The following is a 27,587-nucleotide window of genomic DNA, read 5'->3' on the forward strand; positions in this document are numbered from 1 at the left end:
ATTACGCTCCATCCATGTCATCCTCTGATGCAAGTCAGTGACCCTGTGTTCTCACCAGGGTGTGCAAGCTGCCCAATAAAACCCAGGAGACAAACTCAGTGTGCACAGCCAAATCTTTTATTTTTATCACATTGCATGTAAAAATAAAAAAGACATTAGTTCTTGTAAGCACGGCTGGCTCGGCGACCACGAGCTCTCTCGAACTTCCTGCCCTTGGAGCGGATGTAGGGCCTAGAGAAGAGAAAACAGTCAAGTGTAAGATGATGGCGCCACAAAACAAGTACGTGTATAAAGATTAACTTTAGTGTCTACCAATGTCACAGTACAAAATGACCACAAATTCATCACTTAATTAAAGGGTCAGTTAAAAACAAATTGCTGCTTTACCCGCTACATTGTTCTTGCTGTCATATATAGAATATGTGGCAGTTAATTGATAGTGTTGCATTCAGATTATAATTTCCTTCAACCTCTGCAAAGAAACCACTTCTAACATTATGATTAAAAGGCACTCTACAAAAGGAGCCACTAGATTAAACATTCAACATTTTCACCAACAGTAATATTCTTATGTTAAATTTGATTAAAAAGAGATCAGAGCAAACTGATTCAAGGCAGCCTAGGTGTACCACAGCTAGTGTTAAAGCTTAGAACACAAACCAGAATATGAATTTGTTGCACACGTTCTGTCTTGATTATACAGAATATCACCTCTCTGCATAGTATATTTCAATCAATTTGTAGTTTTAATTAAATCATTCAGTGTAGAATAAAAAAACTAATTATCACCATATGTGAAAATCACTCAAAGTACTCTCCATTTACCAGAATAAAAAACATCCTTTGAATTTAAAGACATCTACCTCCTTATCACTGAAACTGGCTTATACGTGAAAACAAGATCAATCACTTAATGATCAAGGTGAGTAAATGTAACATTTGACACCTAAAGGAATTGATACTTAGGAGAAAAAGTGTGGAGTTAATTAAATTACACAATTGCCAACTGATATTTCTAATTCTATTTAACCATTTATGTGGCCTTTAGTATTACCTGGTGTATCAAACCAAACATTAACATTAAAGAGAGTTGGTGGTTACACACTACATTTTCTAAGAGATGTAGCATGAGAGCAAATGAGACTATCTCTGATTGTGTCAGAGCTGGAGGAAGTGTGTGCTTAATATGTAATGACGAGAGTCAATCTGAATTGTGATCTCTCCTCCTAATTTTGAAATTAACTGTTAATATACAGACTCTGGACTTATTTGCACAATTAACAATTAAATTTACGACATTGGTAGATGATACCATCCTTCTGAAGTGCATGGCAGAACCATATCCTTATGTGGCACCAGCCCATCAGCTTTGCTGCAAGCTTGCACTGAATTGTTTTTTAAATGTGCCAAACATGAAAGATCATAGATAAAAACTATCCTTCTATTGGTTTGTCAATGTTGCATATATCTACATTAGGGAATATCAAGTGTAAATATCACAATCTCTAAGATGCATGGACATTTGTTGACAGTTCCACCACTATACAAAATCATCAGACAACCCACCCCCATGTTAGACACCGAAAATGTTATAGTAATTTCCAAAGCTTTTTTCTCTGGTCTAAGTGGTAGCCAGACTGACTGATCAAAGCCCTGGAGCAATATAGGAAATGGTTGAGTCATCCTTAAAAATGTTGCTCTGTGTTTAACAATGCGAACACAACTGTGCACATACTTGGTGTGGCTGTGAGGGGTTCCAGGGGCTTTTCCAAAGTGCCTGTACACCTCTCTTCCTTTGCGGGGTCCTAGAAAAAAAAAAAAAAAAAAAATGTTACAGAGTGACATTTAATAACTTGTTCACCGCATCACAAAAAATATGGGCAGAAAATCCTGTTCTGTAAACCACCTGAAAGTTTAAATATGGCCCTTAATAGTTCAGATCAATTGAGTGGGAAATGCAGTACTTTGATTGGAAAGTGATACTAAGTGCACCTGTTATAGTTCTCAATAACTTACACATACAAATGAATCACCTATTTGGCCTCACAAAAGAACCACATGGATGTGCAGCTCTAGTCTCAAGACAGAAAACCCTAACCAAACATTACAATGTGATATTACAATAGTAATGTGAACTAAAAGCATTTTGTTATGTCACAACTCTTCTTGCTTGTAGATATTCATCCAAAGACGATTTATTGACACTGCAAAATGTGCAGAGGGAAAATTCTCCTGTCACGAGGGTGAACAATTGGAATCTTAGCCATTATGCTCACCGGACAATGCTATGAAACTACATTTGTTTTACAGTACTTGATGCCCTGACACTGACAGAACAATGACTGCTAACATTACTGTAATGTCTTTCTAATCCAGTTACCTGACAGCAGCACTGTGCCCTGTCCTTTGGGTGAAGCCAAAGCCAGCTGGTCAAAGGTCATCACTTGACCGCCTGCCTTCAGGATTCTGCGGCGGGCACCATCTGTAACCCTCAGAGCACAGATCTGTGGGACAAGAAACAGGACATGAAGACTATTGAAGAGATTTCCAACAATATTACTACGTTGAAGAAGATTCCTCATGGTCAGATAGACATAATGTTTATCAGAGAGTGAAGGAGAAAAAAGAAACACTGAAAGGATGAGGTACCTTGAGCTTGGGGATATCCTGAATCCTGACATCATCAGTGACTGTTCCCACAACAACAGCGGTTCTATTCTCACGGCCAGGCATCTTCATCTTACGAATCTGAGGAGGGAGAAGCAAAGTCACAAATTCAGCTTCCTCTTCACCATCAATTATAGACCATATGATCCGTCGATCAAAGACAATCATGCAATGAAGACTGGTGACAAATATACAATATATTAGTGGATGGACATGATACATCATATTCTTCAAATGAAAAACAATCCAATTAATTTGTATGGAGAGGTCAAGGAGCCGAATTCTATTCACACAAATTAATTCAATCCCAATTTTAACACTAAGACTGAGTAGACCAAACTACCCCAACACAAATAAGGATGCACTAATAGAAATACCAAAATAGCAGCCCTCAAAAGAATTTGCCACAGCAAGTACCAATCGGAGTCTAGTGCCCCTCACAAAGTCTGCATGAACTTGACTTCCTTGCAGAGATCTCATTAGGTAATTAATACCTAGTCAAATAACAGGTTTGCCATACGACTAAATACAAACTTGTCAGGTGATCAACACTGAATGAAACTCATATCAATTTTGCATGTTAACAGTTAATCTCGACAGTGACCTTGCTGACTAGAACTGACTGCTACAGTACCACTGGAGTCTGTGTGGCACTGTTACCTGTCCTTCAAGTTCAGGGACTAACATACAGAAGCTATGCAATTCTTTTACAATTATCAACCTCTTACAGTGATGAATTTGGCCCGGTACAAACGTGATCACTATAAACTGTTTCCACTGTAGTAGAATTGTGTGGGGAGACGGCACGAAGTTTGACAGAGCCTCGCCAATCTCTGTGGAGGAAAAACCCTGTCTGCAGTTGAGAGGGTGAGAGAAGGGAGACTAACCAGGCGGGAGATAGAGATGGGAGGCCTGTTGGTTCTGCTCATGAAGAGCCTCCTCAGGACCACCTTGTTGAAGGAAGCATTAGAGCGACGGGCCAGGAACCTGTACAACTGTTAGGGAAACCAGAGGGATGGTTAGACATCTCACATAAGATCAGACTGATAGTATTGTGCTTTGATGACTTAGATTACTACAGCATGGTGTGTGTGTGTGTGTGTGTATTTACCTTGACCAGGAGCCTCAGATAGATATCCTGGCTTTTTGGCTCTTTCCTGTGTACCTTACGGTCCTTGTTGTGCCTGATGTCGACTCCCTTTATAAGTGAGTGGAAGCAAATAAACGCAATTAACAATTCATAAGAGCTCATACAGGCACAATCATCAACACTATTAACGACCTGATGATATCTAAGAACCAAGCAACGTTGCTGGACTTTCTAAACATTCAGTCCTAACCTGACGAATTCAAGATATGACAGATTTCATAAGAACACGTGCGTGAGGACATGTTTAACGGCTAACGACACCAGGCAGTTCAGCATGTAGCACAGGAAGGTTCACACGTTGACACTCTGATGCTAACAGCTAAGACGAACTGAACCGCAACAGACCCACAGTTACTATACAAGACCGAAGCTAAAGACACTTTAACTCTTAAGGTAAAGCAGACGGTGGTTTTTATTAATATCCCGCTTTCTGAAAACACCTCCACAGCTAATTTATTGGCAACGTCCAAGGAGTGAAGCGGCTACAGTGCTAATGTCGGCACCGGGCAGGGCGAGCTAACATCAGTAACACGCTCAAAATTCATGAAAATAACCACAGAGCTGCTTCACAAACATTGTTTAGAATCAGTGACGGTAGCTGCTGAGCAGATGCGATGTTTGAACACAGAGGATGATCGTGGATACTCAGTGAATCGTGTTTAAAATCATAGACTAGCGGCACCTACCATCTTGGACTCAGAGCGAAAAGGGAAAAGGAAGAGCTCAGGTCTCGCGATAAACGATGTTGTGAAATCTCGGCAATCTGATTGGCTGGTGGCCACGCGCTTCCTGTGGGTTAAAGTAAAATAAAACACGTGAGGATTTTAGGATACTGCCCCCAGTGGCGGAATCAGCGAGAGAGACAAGTCATAATGTGGTGGATCATTTTTAGGCTTTCATTATAAACTATGATATGATAATTGATATTAGCCCCTTTTTACAATAAAAACATAAATATTTGCCCAGGTATTACAACAAACACCTCCATCCACCCTTATGTGTTATGCTGTTTAATTTGTTATCTGCTCCGTACATCACAGAGCCTCTGTTTACCTTTAGTGGTATGTTGTTGCCCGGATTTGTGAGGTTTTTGCCTTCACCCCAAAATAGTTATGTTGAAGTGAATTTGACTTCTTTGCTCAAAACACTGAGATACCATTTTTTTTCTTTTCATGAACGTTATCACATTTACTCCGAATAATCCACAACAAATAGTGTGGAGTAAAACGTGCAGATAATGCTCTGGTACCTATGATACTTTCATATTTAACATTTGTCCAATGATAAAATACTGATGATAGGTAAATAAAACCCTAATGGTAATAATACAAAAAAAAATCATACACAAAGTATTTAGTGCAGATTGTTCTTGCTACATTTTTCAAAGATCAACCAAATATGAATATTAATTTCAGGCTGTAGGCTATAAGACATACAATTAATCACACAATTACACAATTTGCCTCTAAAATACAATTTTCTTAGGAAAAATAATCATTTAAAAATGTAAACAATATCGTATTTACCTTTATTTAAACAATATATGACAACAACAATCTTAGTTCAGTACTGAAACAGGTCGACAGGTTAAAAAAAGTTCATTAGCTCTACTGTTCTCTACATCCTCACAGGAAATGACAAATAAGTTTATCATCAGGATGTTGTGTTATGTACATTTACATACAGTGTTCGTGTAGGGAAGTTGAAACAAAGAGAGCCATCACAAACCAACAGGGGTGGACTGATCAGCTGATTCACAGAGATTTATATGACTGAGGAATCCTCCGCAGCTTCCTAATGACACCTACTGACTCTGCAACTGAACTCTGGCCTAAAAAAGTCTCATCTACTATCATTATTTTTTTTACAAAAAACCTTCCCCCATGGAGAGGAGGATCATCGGTTTATTCCAGTTTGTGGCTGCGCTGCTGTCTGAGGTGGCACAGGAAGATCGTGAACGTCAGTGAGATGACTCCAAGAAACACCGTCCGCGCCACAGGAGGAACCAGAGAAAAGTTCACTGCCTGAAATAATGGAAGAGATGAAAGGAAAAACAAAGATCTGTCACTTTACACCTGTGTCTTTATATATGTACTGTATGTGGGTACATTTGTGAATCTGTGTGTGCAGCAACAAAGTAGATGAAGATGAATAATACATGAATATCTGACCTGCATTGTTGACCAATATATCACTCCAGCCTAGATAGATAGATAGATAGATAGATAGATAGATAGATAGATAGATGGCCAAATGGTACAACAGAAAAATCAGGCTTTAAAAGACTTTCATAAACAAATAGGTTTATAGTCATGATTTAAAAACAGGTAAAGGGCTGGCCAGTGTAATCTCTTGCAGGCAAGGAGTTCCAGAGCCTCAGGCCCTGATGGCTAAAGCCCGGTCACCCTCTGGTACCAAAGCCTTGACATATGAACCATAGCAAGTGTCGGTTGGAAGATATGAGACTACAGTTTGAGCAGAGTTAGTAGCTCAGTAACATAAGTGGGAGCCAAGTCATAAAAATAATCAATGTACCTTGTAAGATGTCCAGAATTTCTGTCTCCAGTCTTCAAGAGGATCCTCTTTTTTTTCCAGTAAGCTTAAACCTGAAGAGTCAGAGGTGTGAGGCTGTTATATTGAGCCTGTGTTGGGTCTGTCAATAAAACATTACAATTCCAATTTCTTTGCTTGTGTAAGATGGGTTTTAGTCAGTGAACGTGCAAATACGTTCAAAGTTTGAAAAAATAGTAACAAAACAGACGACAGCATTTCAGCATTTCCCAAACACGTGATTGTAACACACTTACCAATATAAAAGGCACTGATGGTGAGAGGAGCTGCGACCAGCTGATCCACCACAACTTTCCCTGTCACCGCCTTCACTCCGGCCCCTGGCAGCATCCTCTCCAGCCACCTGAGCCAGTGGTAGTTGAAGTTGGCATGGAAACAGAAACCGACAGTCGCCACTCGGGCCGTCTGACACCAGTTGATGCCAGTTGAACCCTCTGCTGTGGACCCTCCCAGCACGCTCTGCTGGATCACATCAGCTGAGGCAAACAGAGTCGTGTATCCCAGGACGTTACTGATGTAGGGGTGAGCTTTGAACAGAGCCCAGGTTCGGTTCATGATGAGAAATCTGATGAGAGAAGAATAAAGGCTGAATTCATTCATTAAAAGACCAATGAATGTCACTACTTCACAATGGCACTTTTATGAGAGTGAAAGGTTTTAAAACAAATGTACAAATAAAACTGAGGTCTAAGGGAATTAAGCAAAATTGACAATTTGGTTAAAAATGACAAAAATATCACTGGCTATGGCTTTTATCCAGATGAGAGTCAAACCTACCTTTCAGCATGACTTTCCTCACCCTCTCCTTAAATGTCCAAGACCAATGAAACACAAGTTGTTGTCTGATTGGTTGTGTTGGACGACGTGGGGTAGCTGAGGTGAAACTACGGCCGAGGGAGGTTTTCTCTCCGGGTCAAAGTTCTGCCACTGTTGCAGGACACATGTGATAAGACCTTTATCAGCACAATGCAGAGGAATCTGAGAAAAGACCACATGTAAGGAGGAGTGATAAAGAAGTGACCAAGTTAGTAATATTCTGCGGTTGACAAAAGAGAGGTTATGAAAAAGCAGCCAGACAAACTACTATTGTACTGAATAAGGTTAAAATCCCAAATAATTGACCGCAGTTGTGTCAATGAGCTCATTACACACAATGTTTTCATGGCACAATGTGATGTGTTACACCTGTTGTCATGTAAATAAAAGTCACTTGATTAATTTTACCTCATGTCTGTGCAGAACATACTTACCACAGATTCTTCCAGCCGAGTGAAGTGTAGAAGTTGAAGCCACAGCAGAAGGTGGACTGTGCAGCTCTCTGGTCAGAGTCACACGTGGTGTCCCTATAAATAGATGCCACTCCTGCAACAGTGCTTCCCTCGTTTGAGTAACATGGTGGAAGATGCACACAATCTGGATTTTGTTAGAGCAAGAAGTCAAGTTGCTGCATTTAAGGGGCCAGAAAGGTGTTGGAGATGATGTAGTTGAAGTCTAACTCAATTCTCTTTTCATCCAGCCTCAAGCTGAGGAATCAAACATAAATATACTATATTTTTGTGATAATGTTAATGTAACTATTAAGACATTAGAGAAAATGCTATCAAAAAGAGCTGTGCTGGGACATAGGCTTCCTATAAGGGAAATCGGGAACCCTCCCACCTCCAACAGCTCTCGGGAAATGCTAATAATATAGTGGTATATGGTAACACACACACACATATATAAATAACTCAAAACAGTTTAGCAACACAACAGGCTACAGTTCAATAACAATAAACAGATGTATTATAATTATACATAAATCATTTTAAGAAAATCTGAAAATGTGCAGTTGTATCCACATCAATTTGCAAACACACACATTTCTGCCCACTAGATATGCCTGATTTTTTAAGTCAAGATCTCTGTGTTATTACAGGAACAATTTGCAAAAATGTTGAGAAATCCCCTATGATGCAACGTAAAGTAAAAATATCCTGGATCTGCGCCTTAATCCACATCCCGATCAAAATTCAATGGGTTCTCCCCAAACCCCAGGCCCCATCCCTCCACCACGTTTGGAAATTGGTAGAGTTGCAAAATGGGTTGTGATCCTGCCAGCAAATCAACAAATTAACAAATTAACAAACAAACCAAGAAACAAACACAGGTTAAATACGTAACATCCTTGACTTAGGACCTAAAAGCTCTGCATGGCAGAAGTAAACCAGCAACAGAGAACCATGTACATAGAAACTACAGTTGAACAACCCATAGAAAAAGGTGATAATGTAAATGTGGAATAACGGATTTAAAAAGGAATATAAAACATGCCGGATTTCATTTTATTGCTCCGTTCTCTGTCAGCTTTGTGAAGAGGACAGCCTGTTCACCCACCTGCTGCCATAGACATGTTAAATTCTGCACGTGGAAGGTGTGCTATTGAATTGCAAAGGTCAATTAAAGCCACTAGCAACCACCTTAGCTCTTCCCTCTGAGAATGTGATAATTGGGGCCAGAGTTTAAGCAGATCAATTAATTGCTTGTTAACTGCCTCAACCGGTGCGTTTGTGTCTCCCAGTATTTAACAAGCTGCCTTTAGTGGGGCACACAATGGAGACGTGTGCCCACAGCTCCAGGAGCGGTTGACTCCTCAGATAATTGCCTCCTCCCTTTCAGCTCCTCTCATCTCGTCCCACTTCCTCTCCCACTATCAATTTGTCAATTTGGATTCCATTCATTCTGCAGAAAAAAAGGGATTCTGTGCATTTGCATTGAGCGCTCATGTCACTTGACTTCATTTGTGCGCACAGACCCAAACACAGACGTACAGCCACAATTAAACCAGCACACCTCTCCCTCCCTCCTCCGCCTGCAGCCTCCCCTGTCCTCAGTCTGTGGGCGCACAGGAAGAAACGCAGCAGCCTGTGGAGAAAAGGTAAGAATCATCTTCTGCTTATTTTTTTTTTTTTTTAATGCAGCTGAGAAAACAAAGAGCAGTTACTGTATGTTTCTAATTTATCAATCCAGAGTCTTTAATTATAGGCAGTGGTGGAACAAATACTCGGACCATTTACATTGATACAAGCAGCAATACCACCATGTAAAAAAATACTCTTTTCCAAGTTAAAAACCTGCAGTCAAAAGTGTAAATGTACTTTAAAAAAGTAAAACAACAAGTTATCATGCAGACAGTAGCTCCTGTCAATGTTATGTTTATATCTATACAGTACATTATTGAATATTACCACTGATGAGAAGGCAGTATTTTATGTTGCAGCTGGTTGAGGTGGAGCCAGTTTTAACTCATATACTGTCCTGTTTGTTACACTGACCTGGTTTAATGCACTTTATTATACAAACTCAGTATAAAATTTGAATATATCAACTTATTCTGAAGGTTAACTAATAACTGCCGCTGTGATATAAATATAATAGAGTAAAATCATTAAGTACTTCCCTCTGAGGTGTGAAGAAGCATACAATTAAAACTCATTATTAAAGGAAAAGTTCCCTCAAAATTGCAGTTACCTGAGTACTTGGTTTAAAGGACAATATCTGATTTTAAATGAAAAATATTTAAAATTTGGTTCATTTTCTCATATTATTAAACTGTTTTAGATTATTAAAATACATGATAAATATTGTCGAGGTCACAGGCTATGAAATAGATAAGTCCTTACTATTTTTCTTCCATGTAAAATCCTCAGTGATATGACAGCTAAGTTGAATTTGTCTGGTCTCACCATTTTTATCTACTTCATTTCTTCATGCTGTCTTTAAATCTCACACCTTCTGTCGCCTCAGCCATGCGACCATCCATCTCCGTTACTCTCGAGCCCGGTTTGGAGCAAGGGGTCCCTTGGGGTCGTGACCTCTACACCTTTGTAACCTCAGCAGCAGGTCACATGATGAGGACCCTGCAGAAACCCCGGAAGAACCGGCCGTCCAAACGGCAGGTCAACCACCGCCGCTTTCTGCACAACATGATTCAGAGGTGAGGAGGGACGTCACAGTTAGATCCTGACAGTGTCCTGAGGCTCCGGTTTCCACACTGGGGGTCAGTCCCAAAAGGAGGTCGCCATATAATTAGATAGAATAGGAGAGAGTATTTCTAACATGCAGAGAGTAGTTTATCAATAGCTTATGATTGCTTCTTTGTTATTAAATGGGCCTAAAATCCTTTAGATTAGAAAGTCTAAGAAATTGAAATCACTCTTCCGCTACATTTCGATTAGATGTTGATATTCTCTTTAATAAGTGAATAAACATGTTTTGTGGAAATACATAAATTTTTCTGTTTTTCCAAAAGTTGGATACGTATGATAAATGTGAAGCCATGGCCATCTGGTTCGCCTAGCTTAGCATAAAGACTGGAAACGGAGGGATAGACTAGCCTCATTCAAGTCATTGTATTTAGCGAAGAAATAGTCCTGCATACAATGTCCCGCAAAACAATAAGTGTTGTTTTTCACACTTTGGTTTTTATAGGAATTACACAAACAAGTATATTTACTAAAATGTCAAATTATTCCTTCAAGGGGACATGAGTCAAAAGGTTTGGGAGCCACTATCTCGTGACATTTTAAAAGCTAGTGGTGTTTCAACATCTTGTCTTTCTCTCTCTCTACAGAAAGTTTGCAGACATAGAGGCGGCAAACCAACGACTTGCATCTGAATCGTCTTTGCAGCCAGAGACGCCAGCAGCTGGTAGCCCCTCCCAGAGCGGCCATTTACAAGACCCGGAGAAGTGCAGTGATCACACAGATGCAGATGACGTCTCAAAGTCTGTGACGGACGTCTCTGATGAATCACATCAAACTGAAGTCACTGAAAAGAAGCATCCGGACTCTCAACATCTGTGGAAACCGCAGCGCAAATCACAACCCAACACCTGCACCACTGTTAAAAACAACCAGGGCAAAGGGAGGAAGAAAAAGAGAAGTGGAAATCGTAAACTGGTTGAATTCACATCTCTTAGTTCCCCCAATGATACACATTACTACCACAGGGCAGAGGTCTATGACAGTCCACTGAAGTCCATCAACAACCTCTCAGAAGACACATCTCTACAGAACTCAAGTTTCGACCAGTTTGTCCAAAACATGGACATGTCTCCGTCCTTCTCTCCAGAGCTCTCTCCTCTGTCTCTGGACTCCTGCGACTTCTCGATCCAAATGTTCACGGACGTCTCGACCTGCACTCAGGCCCAGAGGAGCATCGCAGACATCGCAGAGAGTCCGTGGGCAGACATCATGGATCTGTTCAGCGTTGGTGGTAAGGACCTGGGGGGCTGCCTGGATGTAGGCACCTATTTTCAAAGTATCTGTGCAGAGGTCGATGCAGATGATTCAACATTCGCAGACCAGACAGATAGTTTCACCGACAGGATGTGGAACGACACGTCTGACATGGAGGATCCACACCATGACAGAGACGAGTATGGATATGAATATGTTAACAGTTGCCATGGAGACCAGGGATTGACAATTGTCAATCACGCTTCAGAGACACAATTCAATCATTTCAAACCGGCTCTTGGTTCCGACTTGGCCCCAAACCAGCTCCCTACGTCAACCAGCTGTTACTACAACATGTCAAACCTGCAGACACACCAGCGAACCGAGGACCTGAGTCCCTGTAAACTTCTTAACTGTGACAAGAACCAACGTTTTACACCGTTTGAGGGAGTTGCTCAGTCATTCTCTGCCCCACTTCATAATCCGGTGCATCATCCTGTACCCACACCACCACATGAACAGGACTGGCTGTTCCCTGATATCCTCAAGGAAAGAAAGTCGCCTGACTGCTAAGGGTTTCCTGTTTCTGTAGCTGTGTGGAGAATGTCATGAACCAGGCTCCACAGTGATTGCCATTCCTGTGAACGAGCAAAAATGGGTGCATCAATTTCAATTAAACCATGGGAACATTAGTTATAGTCCAATTTTTTATCTGAAAAATTACTCAAATCTGATCTCCTAATAATCCAAGCTCAGACACTCAAATGTTCAACCATCTCAAGCAATTAACCCATTTTACAAAGACTAATAAAAATAGAAAACATAAACATGAAGTCATGGGTGTAAGAAATGATGATTTTTAGTATAATTACATTCATTATACCAAGGAGGTTATGTTTCAATGCTGTGTTTGTCCGTCAACAGGATTTCTCAAAAATGTTAAGGACAGTTGGAGCATGATTAAAAGAAGAACCAATTAAATTTTGGTGTAAACCTGTGATAAATAGGCAGATCCAGGACTTTTTTCACTTTCTTTAACATGGTGAGACAGGACGTGAGTCTTATTTAGTCGAAGAGATCAACACACTATTTGTCTTTTTACATTCCTTCCTTTGAGTTCTGCTTATAGTTTCTTCTACAAGCCTCAAAGCTCCAAGATCTTTTGAATCTTTTGGCTCATAAACAAAATCCTTCTATTTAAAGATAAACTGTTAATTGGCAAAGGTTCTTGAGAGCTTTTAGAACTATTCTTTCAACACATAAACAGTGACGCCGCTATCTGTTTAAATTACTAGATTAAAATGCATTTTCCTAAGATTTAACTCAATCATTTGATCATGTTACACATTAATACACTCACCATGAATTCAATCTGCTTCATTTTTGCCCCAAACCTTTGATGTGTGCTCATGTTTAGGGTTTTCTCTGTTATTTGATTTCAGGGCGTGGGCTGATGACAGTAGTAAATGTACCAAGTAAGACATGTTCTTGTTTAAGTGATAAATATCTATAAAGTGAATAAAATTCATACATGCTGAGTGACACAATTAAAATGTTATGTCCACTTTTTTGTGAGCTGTTTTTGTGTAGTGTGCTTGTGTGTGGACGACACAGCAGTGCAAAGAAAAACGCACACTCACACAAAGATCAAAACCAACAACATATATTAAAGTTAACCCCAGTCAAATGATTTATAATTACAGCATCATTAACAAACAAAAAAAGGCTAAAACAGTAAAACATGTTTCCAAAAATGTTTCAAGTTCCAGAGTAGCCATAAACAAACACGGAGAGAAAAATAACACCTCAGAGAAGCACCAGCCTCGTCTCTTGCTACAGGCGAACAGAAGCGATCTGTTCTCATTCCAGCGGTTCACTCCACGCGTCTCCAGATTTTGGTCGATCAGGGCGTGACGCTTAGACGATGATATGACATTTTGAGATCAGAACATTTAGGAGAATCGTACAGAGCGACAAAATATCAGCTCATTTGGCTTAATGCTGTGTCAGCCTCCTTGTGATAAATTATAACCTGACAAAGCACGACTGTGTTTGTCCTCACTGGTAAGTGTGTAAAGTGCAGCATTTACACAATATCTTAAAAAAAACACAGCTTCAAACAAACCCATTTGCATATTAGTAAAATAAAACAAATGTACATAAAGAAAATAAAAAAATTAAACCCTTTGGTAGGGTGTTAAATATATGTCCTCAGTAGTCAAACTCTTTCTCGACCCGACTGGTCGGATCTTTCCTCCGCTGTCACTAACTGTGAATTATGGTGGCAAAAGCTATGATACACATGGGACGTCAGGCCTGCAGAGTAGTGCACACACTTAGTGGTCTTGTTTTCTCAGTGCAATATAAACCTGTTAATTAAAAACAGAAGGAAGAAGAGAAAGGGGCAATCAGAACAACCCTGATAACAGAAAACTGTACTGTACTGGTCCTGTGTGTCACCAACCGTAAACACCAACTGGATCATTAACCCTTTGCCATAAAGTATCAACATAAATCTAGAAAAACAACATTCGAGCAATTCCAGGAACATAATATGTATAATAGTTTAGCTACACAATCGTTATTATTTAGTTCCAATTATGAGTTAAAGCGCCAGCGACATTCTTTCTAATTTAAGCAGCATGTCTCAATTCATCAAAGGAACAGTTCAACATCGGGGGGGGGGGGAAACGTCAGAAGCTGTTTGACGGGGAATCATGTGTGGGACTATTTTTTAACCTGTACCAGTGATTTCCAGAATCTGTGCTTACAACGCCTTGGTAAGAAATTGAGCAGCACTTAAAGGTGTAAATGAATCTTCACATTTAACAGTCAAATAAACAAATAAGCCCATTTACCAAAATGTTGAACTATTCCTGTAAAACATTTCTGTTTGCAGACACCACATGAACATCCTCAGTCTTAAAGCTGTGACAGGCAACAGGTGCTGACGAAGGTCTCGAACTCAACTAAATTAAATTAAAATGACCTTCATCTGTTAAATGATAAAAAAATTCAGCAGTGTAACCTCAAAACCATTTTTCACAGCCGGGTCATCATCAAACTCCATGTGTTTGGTTCACACCACGAATGTTTGCCATTTTGACTTTCGATATCTAGGGTAAAAAAAATCTACTATTTGTTCTACTTGCGGTTTGCTTTATAAACATGAACTCCTCTGTGCCTCCATTGTCTTTTTTATCTAATACTACTACTTTCTGAAAACGCTTTGAGTCTCGTGCTCACTTATTTCTACAATTGTCTAAACAGGAGCTGTGAGCAGAGCGTGACGTTATTCTACTGAAGAAATCCTCCAGCCGAGTCACTGGATGAGACTTGAACACCTCTCCGGCCTCTACTCCTCTCATCTACTCTACTAGACCACTAGTCTACGTTTACTACAACTCTAAGTCCCTTTTTCTCATCCATACGCCCACCATTTGGTTAAACAGAAAAGCTTTGTTTGATCAATAATTTACACAGTTAATCCGTAAAAATCAAAATTACAATGTACAAGATGCTTGTCAAAATAAAATGTGATGTTTTATCACATTTTAGTCTAAAACAAGAAAAAAAAGATGTATTGTGTTGCTTTGGATAGAAACAAATGAATACAGCAGCAGTTGTGTTGCTGTTGTTGATTTCTACACCAGCAACGACTCGAACCCCAGTGGTCATCCATGCAAAGAGGCCCGATCCTGTAACGCTCAATGAAACGAGGCAAACCTGCCCGACATGTAACACACGTGACCCAACATGCAGTGCCAGCAGGAGCAGAAATAATCAAAACCAACTTCTGACACGAAACTGAGCCGTACAGGAAACAACCAGTGATCAATAACTTAAGGTCATATTTCCTATAAATTATACAAATTTCAGATTTCTGAAGCAATTTGTCACGACTCTAGTTAAAGAAACTATCTAATAATACTACTGCATTGTCTAACATACTCATTCTAATCTATAGAAAAAGGATTTATCATTTAATCCAACCTTTAGTGTGACTGCATGTACAATAGACTGCTTTTTATGGTCAAATGAGCTAAAACTGACCTGTGACTTGAAAATGAGATCAATATGTTACTGAACTAAATTTGATTAAATACTGTTTTCTGTACCTCACTGTTTTTTTCTTTCTGTTTTCCAGATAATTAAATTTCCATCATTTTTTAAAAAGTTAATTGACATATGAAGATGTCAAAAAAAAAACCATCACATTTGCACGAAACACACGCTCATAAAGAAAGTGAAACTCTCTTTTCCATGTCCGCATTTGATTTCCTCTTATTGGCCTTTCTATGTAACATTAATATAGATTGTCTTAACACCTCTCAGAAGTATTTTCAACCTCCAGCAGCCCTTTGTGAAATCAGATTGTATATTTATTCAATCCTCATCAACGGGTTAAACATGGCTTAGGTTTGAAATACCTCCTAATGTAAAAGACATGAACACCATAATGTTTTCTGCTCTCTGAGCACTGTACAGCATCGTGAAATCAGCTGGTAACAATTCACTTTCCCCTTTGGAACTCTGGGAGATGGAGTTTAGTTTCTTAGAAGTGCATTACAGAGATGCAATGTAAGGTAGAAATTTCCAGTCTCTGTTATGTCGCATTGTTTAGGTCACAGTTAGTTATAAAACAAAAATTATTTCCAGTTGCCCCTTTGTAAAATGTCAATTTTACATCATTTTCTGTACTTAACATATCAAGTTGTTTTATAGTTAAAGTGTCTGACGTATACATCTTATATGTCTTTCTGTTTCTTTCTTACCATTTCTTTTTATAAACTAGTGTTGTTATGTAGTGTGTGTGTGTCACTCTGTCACCCCCGAGTAGTCCAGACTATATGTTTGTGTGTTTGTGTGTGTGTGTGTTTACGTTTTATGTGTGTGACTGAGTCTACGTGTCCATCACTCTGTGTTGTTGACACTATAAGGTGGTGGAGGGTCCAGACTGTGTTCAGAGGCGGGAGTTGGAGTTCCCGGGATTCCAGAGGAAGGCGTCGGAGAGGCTGGAGGCTCTTCTGAGTCAGAGTTCTCTAATGAGAGGTCATCGACCAACGCTCTGCGTCCACGCATCGCCAGGTTCAACGGAGCACGCCTGGACAAGAAGAGAGAGTTACAGTAAGTCTTCTGTGAAAATAGTGCAAGGTGAAACAAACACACTACAGAGAGCAGTGATTTCTTTTACTTTCCATCAGCTCTCTAATTACTGAAAACTAGACAAACAAACATTGTGAATCCATGATTTAGGGTTAGGGTTAGTTATTATTCTTCAATGAATCGATTGTTTTTCCTATAAAATTCCAGAAAATAGTGGGAAATGCCAATCACAAGTTTCCAGAACCCAAAGTTACATCTTCCAGTTTCCAGTTTTGTCCAACCAACAGTAACAGACACAAAGATTTTCAAATTTTTCAAAAGAGGAGAAAAGCAGCAAATTGTCACAATCACTTGAAAAATGATCTACTAAGCAATTGTTTGACTCTACAATGATCACGTCTCGAAACAGAACATCAGTATAAAAATGGAATATTACCATATAAAGGTGTATATTTGACACTTTTCAGGAAGAGATTAACAAGATTAAAACATTTTGGGAAATATGATGATTCACTTTCTTTGAGATTATTGTAAGATTAAAACCTCTCTCACATCTGCACAGTAAATGTGAAGCTACAGTCCGCAGCCAGTTATCTTAGCTTGGCTTTAGGACTGGAAACTACCAGCCTGTCAAAAGTTAAGCAGCATGCTATAACTGTTGTTTAATCCATACCGTAATGGGTATTAAGTTATTTGTCAGGTGGTTTCTTGTCTGAACACAATGCCTTTACTCTGGTTTTTGTATGGATCGAGCAAACAAGGTATAACGTGCCAATCAGTGAGCTTTAGAGGTGCAAGTAGTCTGATTTTGTTACTTTTGGAGGCCAGGCATGCTGTTAATGCTGTGCTAAGCTAAACAGCTGTTGGCCGTAGCTTCATATTTACTGTCCCGACACGAGTGGGATCAATTTCACTAAATAATTCACTAAAGCAAAAAAAGCACATTCTCCCAAAAAAAGAAAAACAATTCCTAAAAAAGTTACATATCGAGATGAAATGTACAAAACTTATGACGTTGATGTTAGAAACAAAGAACACACATGGTGACCTACTTATCTGGTCTCCATTCAGGGATGCTGAGTGTTGGTGTGACGCAGACAGATGGACAGTGAGTCAGAGTTAGATGGACACAAATGGATGCAACAAAAGAGCAAAGTAAAACAAATCATATCAAATTAATGGGGGTTAAAAAGAAAACAAGACGACAATAAACAATGATCATTCAAGGACAAAAAAAATACACACACACACACATAAACACAAACACTCATGGTTACCTGAGCTGGCTGCGGAGCGAGGTGATCTCTCGCATCATGGTCTGACAGTTGTCAGTGAGCTCCTCCATTTCTCTCTGCAGCTTCCTCTTCTGGGCGTTGGAGCGAGAGTTCTCCTCCTCCACCTCCTCCAGCTGCCTCTTCAGCTGCTTCAGTCGGACCATCGACTTATCCAGCTGGAGGAGGAGGGGGAGCGGAGGGAAGAGTTGGAGGAGAAAGGAGCAAAGAACAGAGAGTATTGCAGAGGTCAGGGTGAGACGTGAGATTGGAGGAAAAAGCAGGCAAGAGAAGGCAGAGAAGGGGACGTGTGCATAAAAAGAGAGATTAGTCTGGGAACAGGAGGACTGGTGGGGATCAGGAGTCAGATTAAATCTGGCAGATAATCACTGATGATGTTTTGGGAGGAGAGTCAGTGTCTCTGCTGTGGTTGAGGGATTTATTTTTCGGAGTCGGGTACGTTCTACCTTCCCAATAAATACACAGATGCAAGGGCAGGATTAGGATTAGGTTGGACTGAGCCAGATAAATCATTTTACCATGATTTTTAGACCACCTCTGTGTCCCGGGCCAGAATTACAGTAGTGATCTTAGCTGACGTGGTCCCCATTTACTGATTATTTCATGCTCTGTCACTGGTTTGACTATTGTGTGTGTGTTTGCTACTGTGAATCACTTGAACTGCTAAAGTAAATGGCAGTTTTCTTACCTGTTCTCTGTACTGGTCTGCATGTCTCCTCTCTTCATCTGCCTGCATCATCACCTCCTTCAGTTTCTTCTCTGTCTTTCGCATCAGTTTGTTGGCGATGGCTCGTTCCCTAAGAGACAAAAAGAGCCACGATAAGTGTCCTGCTGCATCAGGTTAAAACATTTACCTCCAATTATGTTTTAACAGTTCTCTGAGGAATTAAAAGTCAATTAGATTCTTAAATGAGATTATTTATTTTAGATCAATGTACACAACATATCCCTCATTTGTGTCTCCACCACTGATGCTGCCTTAGATGTAATGAATGTAATGCATTATAACAATATTGTAGAATTTATTGCCATTGTGTGTTTTGTTTGTGCAATATTGTGATTGAAATGTTGCATTTAGTATCTATCTATATATCTTAAACTAATGAGGGACAGCACAAAAAACACAAAGAAGAAGAAAGTATGAAAGACTTGGAGCAAACCCTCCACAGGTTACTAGTTTAGAGCATTTCCATGTTATCCTCTGTCTGTCTGTGTTGACATGTATGTGTCTGTTTCTCTCACTGTCTCTCCTGTTCCACTTGCTCCTCCATTGCCTCGATCTTGGCCTCAAGGGCGGCGACGCTGAGCCTGTGTTTGCCCCTCACTGCTCCCTCCATCTCCCCAAGCCGGGTCTTCAGATCCTTGTTCTGCCTCTCCAGCTGCTCCCGGCCAGCCTCCGCCTTCTGGGCCAAAGTCCTCTCTCCCTGCACCTGCACGCTCATAGTCTCCACCTGGGATGAGAGCAGCAGCAACAATGTGTGGTTGCGTGAATGTGTGTGAATGCAGAGGTGTGTGTGTGTGTGTGTGTGTGTGCAGTACTATCTACTGTACCTGCAGAGTCATCTTCCTTTGTCTCTCTGCCAACAGTTCAGCGTTAGTCTGCTCCTCCTCCAGCTCCTCCTCCAGCTGATTGACCCGAGCCTCTAACCTCCGCTTCTCGTCAAACAACGCAGTTCTGGACAAATGTGAAATTTTAGTGATAGCAACACTGACAACAATGCACTGAATAACACAATATATCAGTAGTAAAGAGATACTAACTTTCCAGAGCTGCTGTTGACCATCTCGTCAGCGACCTCGTCTCTTTCCTGCTGAGCCTGTCTCTTCTGTCTATCTGATACAGACAGTTCCTATACAGTGAAATGGAAGCAGAGTCAATTAAAACACTGATAATCAGATTAAATGCATTCATGTAAAACTTCTGCTAATTACAATTTTTCACTTCAACACACCTCTGAGAGTTGCAGGACTTCTGCCTCGAGGGTTTGGATTTTCTTCTCGCTGTCTTTAAACTGGGAGACCACCTCCTCCCGAGTCAACTTGGTCTCCTCCAGCTCACGCAGAACTTCTTTCATTTGACCCTGTGACATATACAAATAAAATGTGAAAAAGGCAGTATATTGAAAAGCGTAAAAAAAAAAATGCTTTTGTAAAGGGAAATTTACCTGCAGCCTCCGTAGCTGCTTCATAGCATCCTCTTTGCCACGGCTGGATGTCTCCACATGGGCCTCGGAATCCTGCAGCTCTGCTTCCAGCTGCTTCTTGGAAGACACAGCCTGAGAGCGTTGACTCCTCTCCTCCTCCAGCTGGATCTCCAGCTCCCTCACCTGGCATAGAAAGGAGGTCGAGAGCATTTTTAGTGATTGGCAGAAAGGAGTAGCAGCAATGCTTCATATGAGTTCCTCTCTCTACCTGTTTGCTTAGTGCCCTTCTCTTCTCCTCTCCCTTCTCCTCGTTGGTGCTGATCTCCCTCTCAAACTGAGCTTTGAGCGCCTGCAAGGTGACATCCAGCCTCAGCCTCGAGTTCTCCGCCTCCGTCAGCTCCTCCTCCAGCTCCTGTGTCTGAACTCGCAGGTTCTGGGCTTCTGTTTCTAAGGTCCTCCGGGTCCGCTCAAGCTCATGAACCTAATCCAAAAGCAGAAGAGACCGTGACTAACTCAGGATCGAAACAGAGGAATAACAAACAAGTCCCATGAGAAAGGTCCTTACGCTCTTGCCGACATCATCCTGCTGGTTGACAAGCTGCTCCATTTCTGCACGGAGCTGCTTGTTGGCCCTCTCTAGCTCTTCCCTCTGGTCCTGGGTCTCCTACAAACCGAATCACAGAGGATTAATCAACACAATCCCATTTACATAATGAACCTCCTTAGGTTGTCTGCTCTCAAATAGTTTACCTGCAGGGCTCGGGACAGCGCAAGATATCTCGTCTCCTTCTCTCGGCTGTCTGCTTCAGCTCTGTCCTTCTCCTCTGCAAGCCGAGCACTCACCGCCTTCTCCTCAGCCAGACACTGGTGGACAAAGAGGATCACGTAAAGTTAGAGGTCAGAAGGAAACAATTCAGTTTAAATTTTGCAGCCTGTGCAAAGAAGCAAACCGATGAGTCTCTAACCTGGTCAAACTTTTTCTGCCTCTTCTCCAGGCCCGTGCAGTTCGTCCGCTCCCTCTGCAAGGCCAGCGTCATGTCCTCTATCTCCTCCCTGAGACGTTCCCTCTGCCTCTCCACTCTCTCTTTCTCCTCTTCCTTCTGGCTCTCCCTCTGGATAGTGCTGTCCAGCTCCCTCTGAAGTTTCCTGCGTGTCTCCTCTCCGACTTCCACTGCAGTGTTCACCTCCTCCGACTGCTTACGAACCTCTGCCAGCTGCGGGAGGGGAACAGAGACTGTTTCAAAATATTGAAGTGTTTATTGAAACTACAACAACCATCTAACTGCTTATTCTACATATTTGCTCTGTTTGTGAATTATGAGCGGAAACTACTTGAAGAACATCTACTATATTATTACTAATATTAAATTGGGATCATCTCAGAGGCAATTTTGGATCTTTCACACCTTTTCACCAACATATATTGATATTTATCAAATGAATCATCAGTTCCGGAGTTAAATTCAAGTCTGTGTCAGTCTCTGACTTACCTGCTGGGCTTGAGTCTGGATCTGTCGGGTCAACTCTTTGGCCCTTTCCTCCTCCTCCTCAAGTCTCTCCATCAGTCCGTTCTTCTCCTCCTCCAGTGCTCGCACCCTGGAGGCGAGAGCCATCTTTTGACGTGATTCATCCTGCAGCACTTCCTGAGAGAGAAAGAGAAAAAAAGTTGTTATTTTCTCAACTATAGGAAAAGGTACTGAAAGTATCTGTGGCTGAAGCATAAATCCAAAGCTCAACACCACACATGATAATTTAAACCGTGTTGTCTAGTTTGGTTTTCAGTTTTTTACCTTTGCATCATGCAGCTGGCTCTCCAGGCTGCTGACTTCTTTCGCGAGCCGAAGGGATTTGCTGTCAGAAGAAGACAAACCACCCGAGAGAGTCTCAATCTCACACTGAAAGAGACAGAGAAGGATAGAAAGATACAATTATCAACAGAAAATAAAATGTAAGAGGATCTCCTAACTGCAACACAAGAATCTGCTTACACCGAACAGAAAAAAACAATCAAACAAATAAATCATGGTTTAATATCAGCGCCTTCAAATTCTGTTGCACCTGTAGTTTGTGCATCCGCTCCTCCCTCTCCTCCCTCTCTCTGTCAGCCTGAGTCAGGCGGGCTCCGAGCTCCTGCAACTGACCGTCCGCCCTCTTACGACCTCTCTCGCTCTCTGTGCGGCTCGCTTGGAGACTCTTCAGGTCGGTGGACAAATTCAGCCTCTCCTCCTCCAGCACCGTCTTGGCCTTCTCCAGGGACTGACGCGACTGAAAGAGAACAGGGGTGACACACGATGAGTGAGGGTGCACGTTTTCATATGCATGTGTTTTTCAGTATAGTTGTATGGTTCTCGTACCCTCTTGCTGTTATCCAGCTGCTCCTGGAGGTTGTCTATGGCAGCGCTGTGTTTGACCCTGAGCTCTGAGAGCTGGCCCTCGTGGCGACGAGTCTCGTCTTCAATACATCGCTGGAGGTCATTTAACTCCGACTCTCGACGAGACCTGTACAGATGAAAGAGGACGGAGGACAACAGGGTTTAAAGTATACAATTATCATATTCTCTCATTTTGCCTTATTTAATAATTGATACAACAGTATATTGTTTACCTGAGCTCTTGCTGGGCAGCTGTGGTGTCCAAAGTGTCCTCCAGCTCAGTTCTCAAAGCCTCCAACTCCTCCCCCAGGTCTCGCCTCTGCTTCTCTGCCCTTTCCCTCATCCCTCGCTCATTCTCCACTTCCTCCTTTAGCTCTGACACCTGGGACGTGGCTTCCCTCAGTGCCCTCTGCGCTTCAGAACGACGAGCACCCTCTTCCTCCAACCTAACAGAATCAGGGAGAGATTAATGGTTTGCACTATTGAAAATCTCAAACTGTCCTTTTTGTGTTATTTTGTTTATTGTACGTCCTCTTGTGTCTCACCGGCCCTGTAAGGTGGTGATTTCCTTCTCCTTCTGCGACAGACTACCCCTCAGCTCAGCGGACAGCATGCCCAGGTCCGACAGCTGCTCCTGGGTTTCCACTGTTTCGTTCTCCATCCTCCTCTTCCATTTCTCCTGCTCCAAGCGACCCTGCTCCTCGCGCTTAAGGCGCTCTGCCAACAGTGATGAAGAAAGTAATGATCGGATCACAACATTTCAACTACCAGTTACCTACTGTGGATTTATGACTCTGCACGACAAGATTGCTTTCAAATTCTATGATAAAATAAGGTGGTGAATATAATATCCCACTGGCTAGGGCTGCACAAATATGATGAGGATCATAGTCACATGTGTTTGGCTAAATGTTCAGGTATTTTTTACACAATAATCCAGAACTTTGCATTCTGCTTAAAGAAACCTTCAGATGAAAATCATTTCAAACTTATAAAATATAAATCGAAAATTAATCTCTATTTAAATCCCATCACAGTAAGATACTGTACAACATCATACAGACTGATCTCTACATAGACACTGCAGCAACTTTACACCTGTAGTTTGCCTGGAGAAAGATATCAGGACAGTTACCCTCTAAGTCGGCGATCACAGCCTCCTGTTTGTTCTTGAGTTTGTTCAGACTCTTGGTTTTCTCCTCTTCCTCAGTGAGCTGGTCAGTGACCTCACTCAGACGCTCCTCAAACTGTTTCTTCTCCTGCTCAGAGAAAAATAACAGTGATATGGTATAGGGTTATGAAACACACCAAGAAATATGTATAACACACACGTGATTTGACGTTCACCTTGCTCAGTCGGTCTCTCTGCTCCACAGTACCCAGCAGGTCAGTTTCCAGACTTTTCACTTTAGTCTCCAAGGTAACTTTCTCCAGCAGAAGGCGCTGTCGGGCACTTTCCTCCTCCTCTAACTGCTCCTCCAGGTCCTGACGAAGACAGAAGGGAATGATGTAAGAATCACGTCAGCTCAGGGACAGACTCTCTACTTGTATTAATCACACTTCACAGATTTTCTTCTGTTTTTATGAATAAACTAGTTTGGCAGAATAAACCATATATATCTCTCTTAACCTGTATATTCTGCTGCATCTTCTTCTTCTCATTGGTCAGCTGCACGCCCCTCTCCTCCTCCTCCTCCAGTCGAGTCTCAAGCTCACCGAGTACCTCCTCCAGCTCCTGTTTCCGACTGGCAAGCCTGGCTCTCATCTCCTCTGCCTCTGCAAACAGCTCTGCCTCCGCCTGCAGCTGATCAGCCAGCACGGACTTCTCCTCCACCAGCTAGCGAGTGTCAGAGTGAGGAAGAGGAGGGATGAGTGATTCAAATTTCATTAATGCAGGCAGAACAGGGATGGACAGTCGGCTGAATAAAATGGAAATTTGTTTACCTGAAGGTGTTTCTTGTCCAGCTCAGTGTAGTCCAGCTCCACTCGGGTGAGGTTGTCCTTTGCCTTCTGGAGCTCAGATTCCCTTACCTGGATCTCCTCATCCTGCCGGGTAACCTGCAGCAGGGGCTTCACCTGGTAGGTCCAGATAAAGCATTTTAGTGCAATGTGAGGAACATCCACATTTCTACATTCCACAGTGATTTCATTTAAATGACCAGACACTTTGTTAAAAAAAAGATGCCACTTAGAGATATCTGCATACTTCATGCCATGTCTATGCCATGATAGTCACGTTCACAGTACCTTAGTGAACAGCCGCCACCACTGCCAGTTCCTGAGTTTGAGGTAAGCAGCGCAGTTCCTCTGCATCACTCTCATAGCGCTGAGCTGCTGCTGCTTCTTCATAAAGGCTCTGAGGAGAAACACGAACACAATAAATCAGCTTAAATATATGTGGAGGTGGCGGATCATTCCTCTGGATGCAGAAAGTAGATAATGTCCTGTATAAGCATGACAAACGCAGTTTTATTGTTCATGGCAATCGCTGGGGAAATGTTTTTAATTTGTACAAAATTCATGAATAATGGATTTTTGATGGTCTCTTAATAGATAGGATCCACTGTAAAAGTATAACTTATGCAATTTATTTATGCAATTTACAGTCTTCCATAAGCTGAGCCAAGACCTGTCAGTGCTGCTGCCATTCCTGAAGATTAAATATTAACGCTCCTTGAAGAGCGAAACCCAAAACTACAGACTGAACAGCAAGCAAGTGCTCTCTAAAGAGAAACCGCACCACTGTGAGTGGTTCAGCATCTCTTGTCCCTTTAGTCTTATTTAGTATAGAGTAATGTCACCAGGATGAGGACTGAAATTAACTGAGGTTGATTTGTGTATAATAAATATTTTCAAATTAAAATCTGTACTGTAAAAAACTCTTTAAAGTAAGTAATTCTCCTACTTGCGTGCGAGGTAGCCTCTGGAAGCGCTCTGGAAGCGTATGATGGTGTCAGTGATCTTTAGGTCTCTTTCCTCTTCCAGATGACCCAGGACTCCAGCTCTGAAGAAGACTTTACTCTGACCCACCCTAAACAGGTTGTGATCGAGCTCCAGAGCCCTGATCTGAACACGGACACGGGGCACAGTGGTTGGTCAATCTAACAAGACACTGTATGTTTATAGCTACTGAAAAACGACTCCTTACCATGAGTTCTGATGCCTGTTTACCATCCATGAATGTGCGGGGGATAGCATTAGGAGTCAGGATCTCATATCTGGAAAAGAAGGGGGGATTCTATGAGTGCGAGAGTGAGGATGTGTAAAAAGGGTCATTTACAGGTGTCAGAGAAAGTGCTTGAAGAAAACATGCAGAGTGTGACAGTGAGGGAGAGACTAGCAGATGGCTATGAAAGGTAAATTATTTGTCACCCAACTGCATAAGTTTCATTTAGTATGGAAACCTTTGTTGTTCTTATTCTGGTGTATGTATATTGTTATATTAGTGTATAAGTTAATTTAGAGAAACCAAAAAAATATGGTGTTTAACAGTTTCCAGAAAAGGTTTTTGCTCATCATGATGTCCCAGTAAAGTTGGCCATATCCTATTAATCAAGTGTGTGAAGTTTTGCACACACACACACCTCTGTCTGAACTCCTGGAATGGGATGCGGTTAGGGAAGCCTTGTCTGCAGATTCGGATCCCCTCCAGAACTCCATTACACCTCAGCTGGTCCAAAACCAAATGGGGAGACAGCTTACCAGACTGTGGGAGAAGAAAAGAGAGAAAGGAAGGGGTCAGACATTTCCTCCAGTTTACATCAGGTTCTTATCACTTCTCTTCCTCGTCCAGTCACATGGTCTCACCTTCTTCTCGTGGTTGGGGATGATGCAGCGGAGGAAGTTGGGGTTGGTGTTCCTCAGTGTGGCCATCAACTTGGTGAGAGACTCCTTGTAAAGCTGACCGACAGTCCTAAACATTCCCTTCTTCGTCTTCAGTCCCGCAGCTCCGAATGTGACCGGCCCGCTGCTCTCTCCTGTCGACACCTGGTCCAGGCCTATGATCCGGTCCACTGGACGAAAACATGGGGAGGGGAGTTTCAATTTCAGTAGCAATTATCAATATGGTGGAGGGAACGTGAGTGTTTGCCAGACTTGATTTGGCATGGTGGTGTCAGAGGGAACGCCATGGCTTGATGATGGCATAAACCTTTCCCACCTGCTTTCACATTTGCTCAGAAGATACTGTATGATCTCAGATGAGTAACAATGGATGTGAAGCTCATTAGAGATGCAGTGGTTTGGTTTTGTGAAGCCAAAACCAATAAAGACATTTTTGTAACCTGTATCAGCCACTGAGATACAAAAACAGATTATCTGTGCAACAAGAGTTCATAAAAGGTGTGGCAGTTACAGCTTAACCTGTTGACTTAGTACATGTCTAGACAGGCATGACTACAGGCTTGTCTGAGGTGTTTTTCTTAATTTCTTTTCCTGATTTGACAGCTGCATTGAGTGACATTCTCCTACCAGTAAAAAATAGGGTCAAATAACTTAATGATCATCCTCGACCATTACTGAAGTTATTATTTTAACATTTTTAAAGGTTAGTATGTCAATATGTTGCTGCATCTCTAGAGCTGATTCAGGATCACATTTCTGCTTGCACATGGTTGGTGAATCTTCATGCCTGCGTAACGTGATGCTGAATTTCATTTGTATGACTAATCAAGGGCATGCTGCTACCTTCACACTCACATTTCTACGGAACCAATGTGAATTTCTTCTATATTCATGTAAAAAGCTACAGCACACATGCACAGCACTGTCACTAGAAGCCAAAATATGGTAAAAGACCAAAAAGAGAGCAACTGAGCTGACAGCACAGTGGCAATATGCTAAAAGAATCAACACTATGTCACAGCATGACACCACAACACAAAGGAAACTAAAAGCCACAAAAAGTCACACTACAATCAAAAACTGGGCAGACAACTGAGGTGGGGGTGAGGAGTGTGCGTGACACTCAGAGGAGGAGGAAAACCTACTTTCGGAGCCATTAGCCTGTAGTGTGGCATAGGAATCAAAGAAGTACACACGAGGAAGAGTTTGGATATCTGATGCAG

General features: G+C 41.6%; 3 protein-coding genes across 9 annotated transcripts in view; all 3 read right to left on the reverse strand.

The window, feature by feature from the left end:
• Positions 1-95: 95 nt before the first annotated feature.
• rpl18 (ribosomal protein L18) lies at positions 96-4,581 on the reverse strand. The gene is made up of 7 exons (XM_034610295.1): positions 4,504-4,581; positions 3,779-3,865; positions 3,555-3,662; positions 2,650-2,748; positions 2,381-2,504; positions 1,736-1,805; positions 96-231 (listed from the first exon to the last, which is right to left on the reverse strand). Exons 1-7 carry the CDS (start codon positions 4,504-4,506, stop codon positions 156-158), a joined length of 567 nt encoding a protein of 188 aa, XP_034466186.1. The 5' UTR covers positions 4,507-4,581; the 3' UTR covers positions 96-155.
• The window catches only part of myh14 (myosin, heavy chain 14, non-muscle), a 37,741-nt gene continuing 13,904 nt past the window's right edge, over positions 3,751-27,587 (reverse strand). For 3 of the 7 annotated variants that reach the window (XM_034610289.1, XM_034610287.1, XM_034610285.1), the window contains 29 exons: positions 27,510-27,578; positions 26,329-26,534; positions 26,106-26,227; positions 25,670-25,739; positions 25,427-25,587; positions 24,769-24,877; positions 24,466-24,597; positions 24,152-24,358; positions 23,869-24,006; positions 23,657-23,780; positions 23,067-23,238; positions 22,755-22,967; positions 22,504-22,648; positions 22,208-22,414; positions 21,940-22,044; positions 21,640-21,792; positions 21,115-21,363; positions 20,900-21,013; positions 20,715-20,813; positions 20,418-20,630; positions 20,171-20,332; positions 19,958-20,086; positions 19,767-19,855; positions 19,557-19,680; positions 19,248-19,456; positions 18,694-18,802; positions 17,991-18,163; positions 17,766-17,789; positions 13,255-16,711 (listed from right to left, as the gene is read on the reverse strand). In XM_034610289.1, coding sequence (XP_034466180.1) covers positions 16,522-16,711; positions 17,766-17,789; positions 17,991-18,163; positions 18,694-18,802; positions 19,248-19,456; positions 19,557-19,680; positions 19,767-19,855; positions 19,958-20,086; positions 20,171-20,332; positions 20,418-20,630; positions 20,715-20,813; positions 20,900-21,013; positions 21,115-21,363; positions 21,640-21,792; positions 21,940-22,044; positions 22,208-22,414; positions 22,504-22,648; positions 22,755-22,967; positions 23,067-23,238; positions 23,657-23,780; positions 23,869-24,006; positions 24,152-24,358; positions 24,466-24,597; positions 24,769-24,877; positions 25,427-25,587; positions 25,670-25,739; positions 26,106-26,227; positions 26,329-26,534; positions 27,510-27,578 — 4,217 coding nt within the window. In that variant the 3' untranslated portion in view covers positions 13,255-16,521. Of the gene's footprint in view, positions 3,773-13,254; positions 16,712-17,765; positions 17,790-17,990; positions 18,164-18,693; positions 18,803-19,247; positions 19,457-19,556; positions 19,681-19,766; positions 19,856-19,957; positions 20,087-20,170; positions 20,333-20,417; positions 20,631-20,714; positions 20,814-20,899; positions 21,014-21,114; positions 21,364-21,639; positions 21,793-21,939; positions 22,045-22,207; positions 22,415-22,503; positions 22,649-22,754; positions 22,968-23,066; positions 23,239-23,656; positions 23,781-23,868; positions 24,007-24,151; positions 24,359-24,465; positions 24,598-24,768; positions 24,878-25,426; positions 25,588-25,669; positions 25,740-26,105; positions 26,228-26,328; positions 26,535-27,509; positions 27,579-27,587 lie in introns of those variants that run through there. The other 4 variants (XR_004616431.1, XM_034610286.1, XM_034610290.1 and 1 more) reach the window with 4 other exon arrangements.
• On the reverse strand, positions 5,344-7,762 carry si:ch211-120k19.1 (uncharacterized protein LOC563199 homolog). Its single transcript, XM_034610296.1, has 6 exons — positions 7,639-7,762; positions 7,166-7,366; positions 6,625-6,953; positions 6,353-6,423; positions 5,989-6,018; positions 5,344-5,841 (listed from the first exon to the last, which is right to left on the reverse strand). The coding sequence occupies exons 3-6, from the start codon at positions 6,941-6,943 to the stop codon at positions 5,722-5,724; spliced, it is 540 nt and encodes a 179-aa protein (XP_034466187.1). The 5' UTR covers positions 6,944-6,953; positions 7,166-7,366; positions 7,639-7,762; the 3' UTR covers positions 5,344-5,721.

This window comes from Hippoglossus hippoglossus, chromosome 16 (genome assembly GCF_009819705.1).
Source record: "Hippoglossus hippoglossus isolate fHipHip1 chromosome 16, fHipHip1.pri, whole genome shotgun sequence".
NCBI classification, from domain to species: domain Eukaryota; kingdom Metazoa; phylum Chordata; class Actinopteri; order Pleuronectiformes; family Pleuronectidae; genus Hippoglossus; species Hippoglossus hippoglossus.

What these genes read in the sequence shown, in the direction of transcription:
- rpl18 (XM_034610295.1), bottom strand. An exon ending in ATCTGAGGCTCCTGGTCAAG is followed by an intron (nt 3,663 to 3,778) that starts GTAAATACACAC and finishes TTTCCCTAACAG; the next exon opens with TTGTACAGGTTCCTGGCCCG. An exon ending in AGGATATCCCCAAGCTCAAG is followed by an intron (nt 2,505 to 2,649) that starts GTACCTCATCCT and finishes CTTGTCCCACAG; the next exon opens with ATCTGTGCTCTGAGGGTTAC.
- si:ch211-120k19.1 (XM_034610296.1), bottom strand. Translation starts at nt 6,943, where the DNA reads ATGAACCGAACCTGGGCTCTGTTCAAAGCTCACCCCTACATCAGTAAC. An exon ending in CATCAGTGCCTTTTATATTG is followed by an intron (nt 6,424 to 6,624) that starts GTAAGTGTGTTA and finishes CTGACTCTTCAG; the next exon opens with GTTTAAGCTTACTGGAAAAA. An exon ending in TATATTGGTCAACAATGCAG is followed by an intron (nt 5,842 to 5,988) that starts GTCAGATATTCA and finishes CCATTATTTCAG; the next exon opens with GCAGTGAACTTTTCTCTGGT.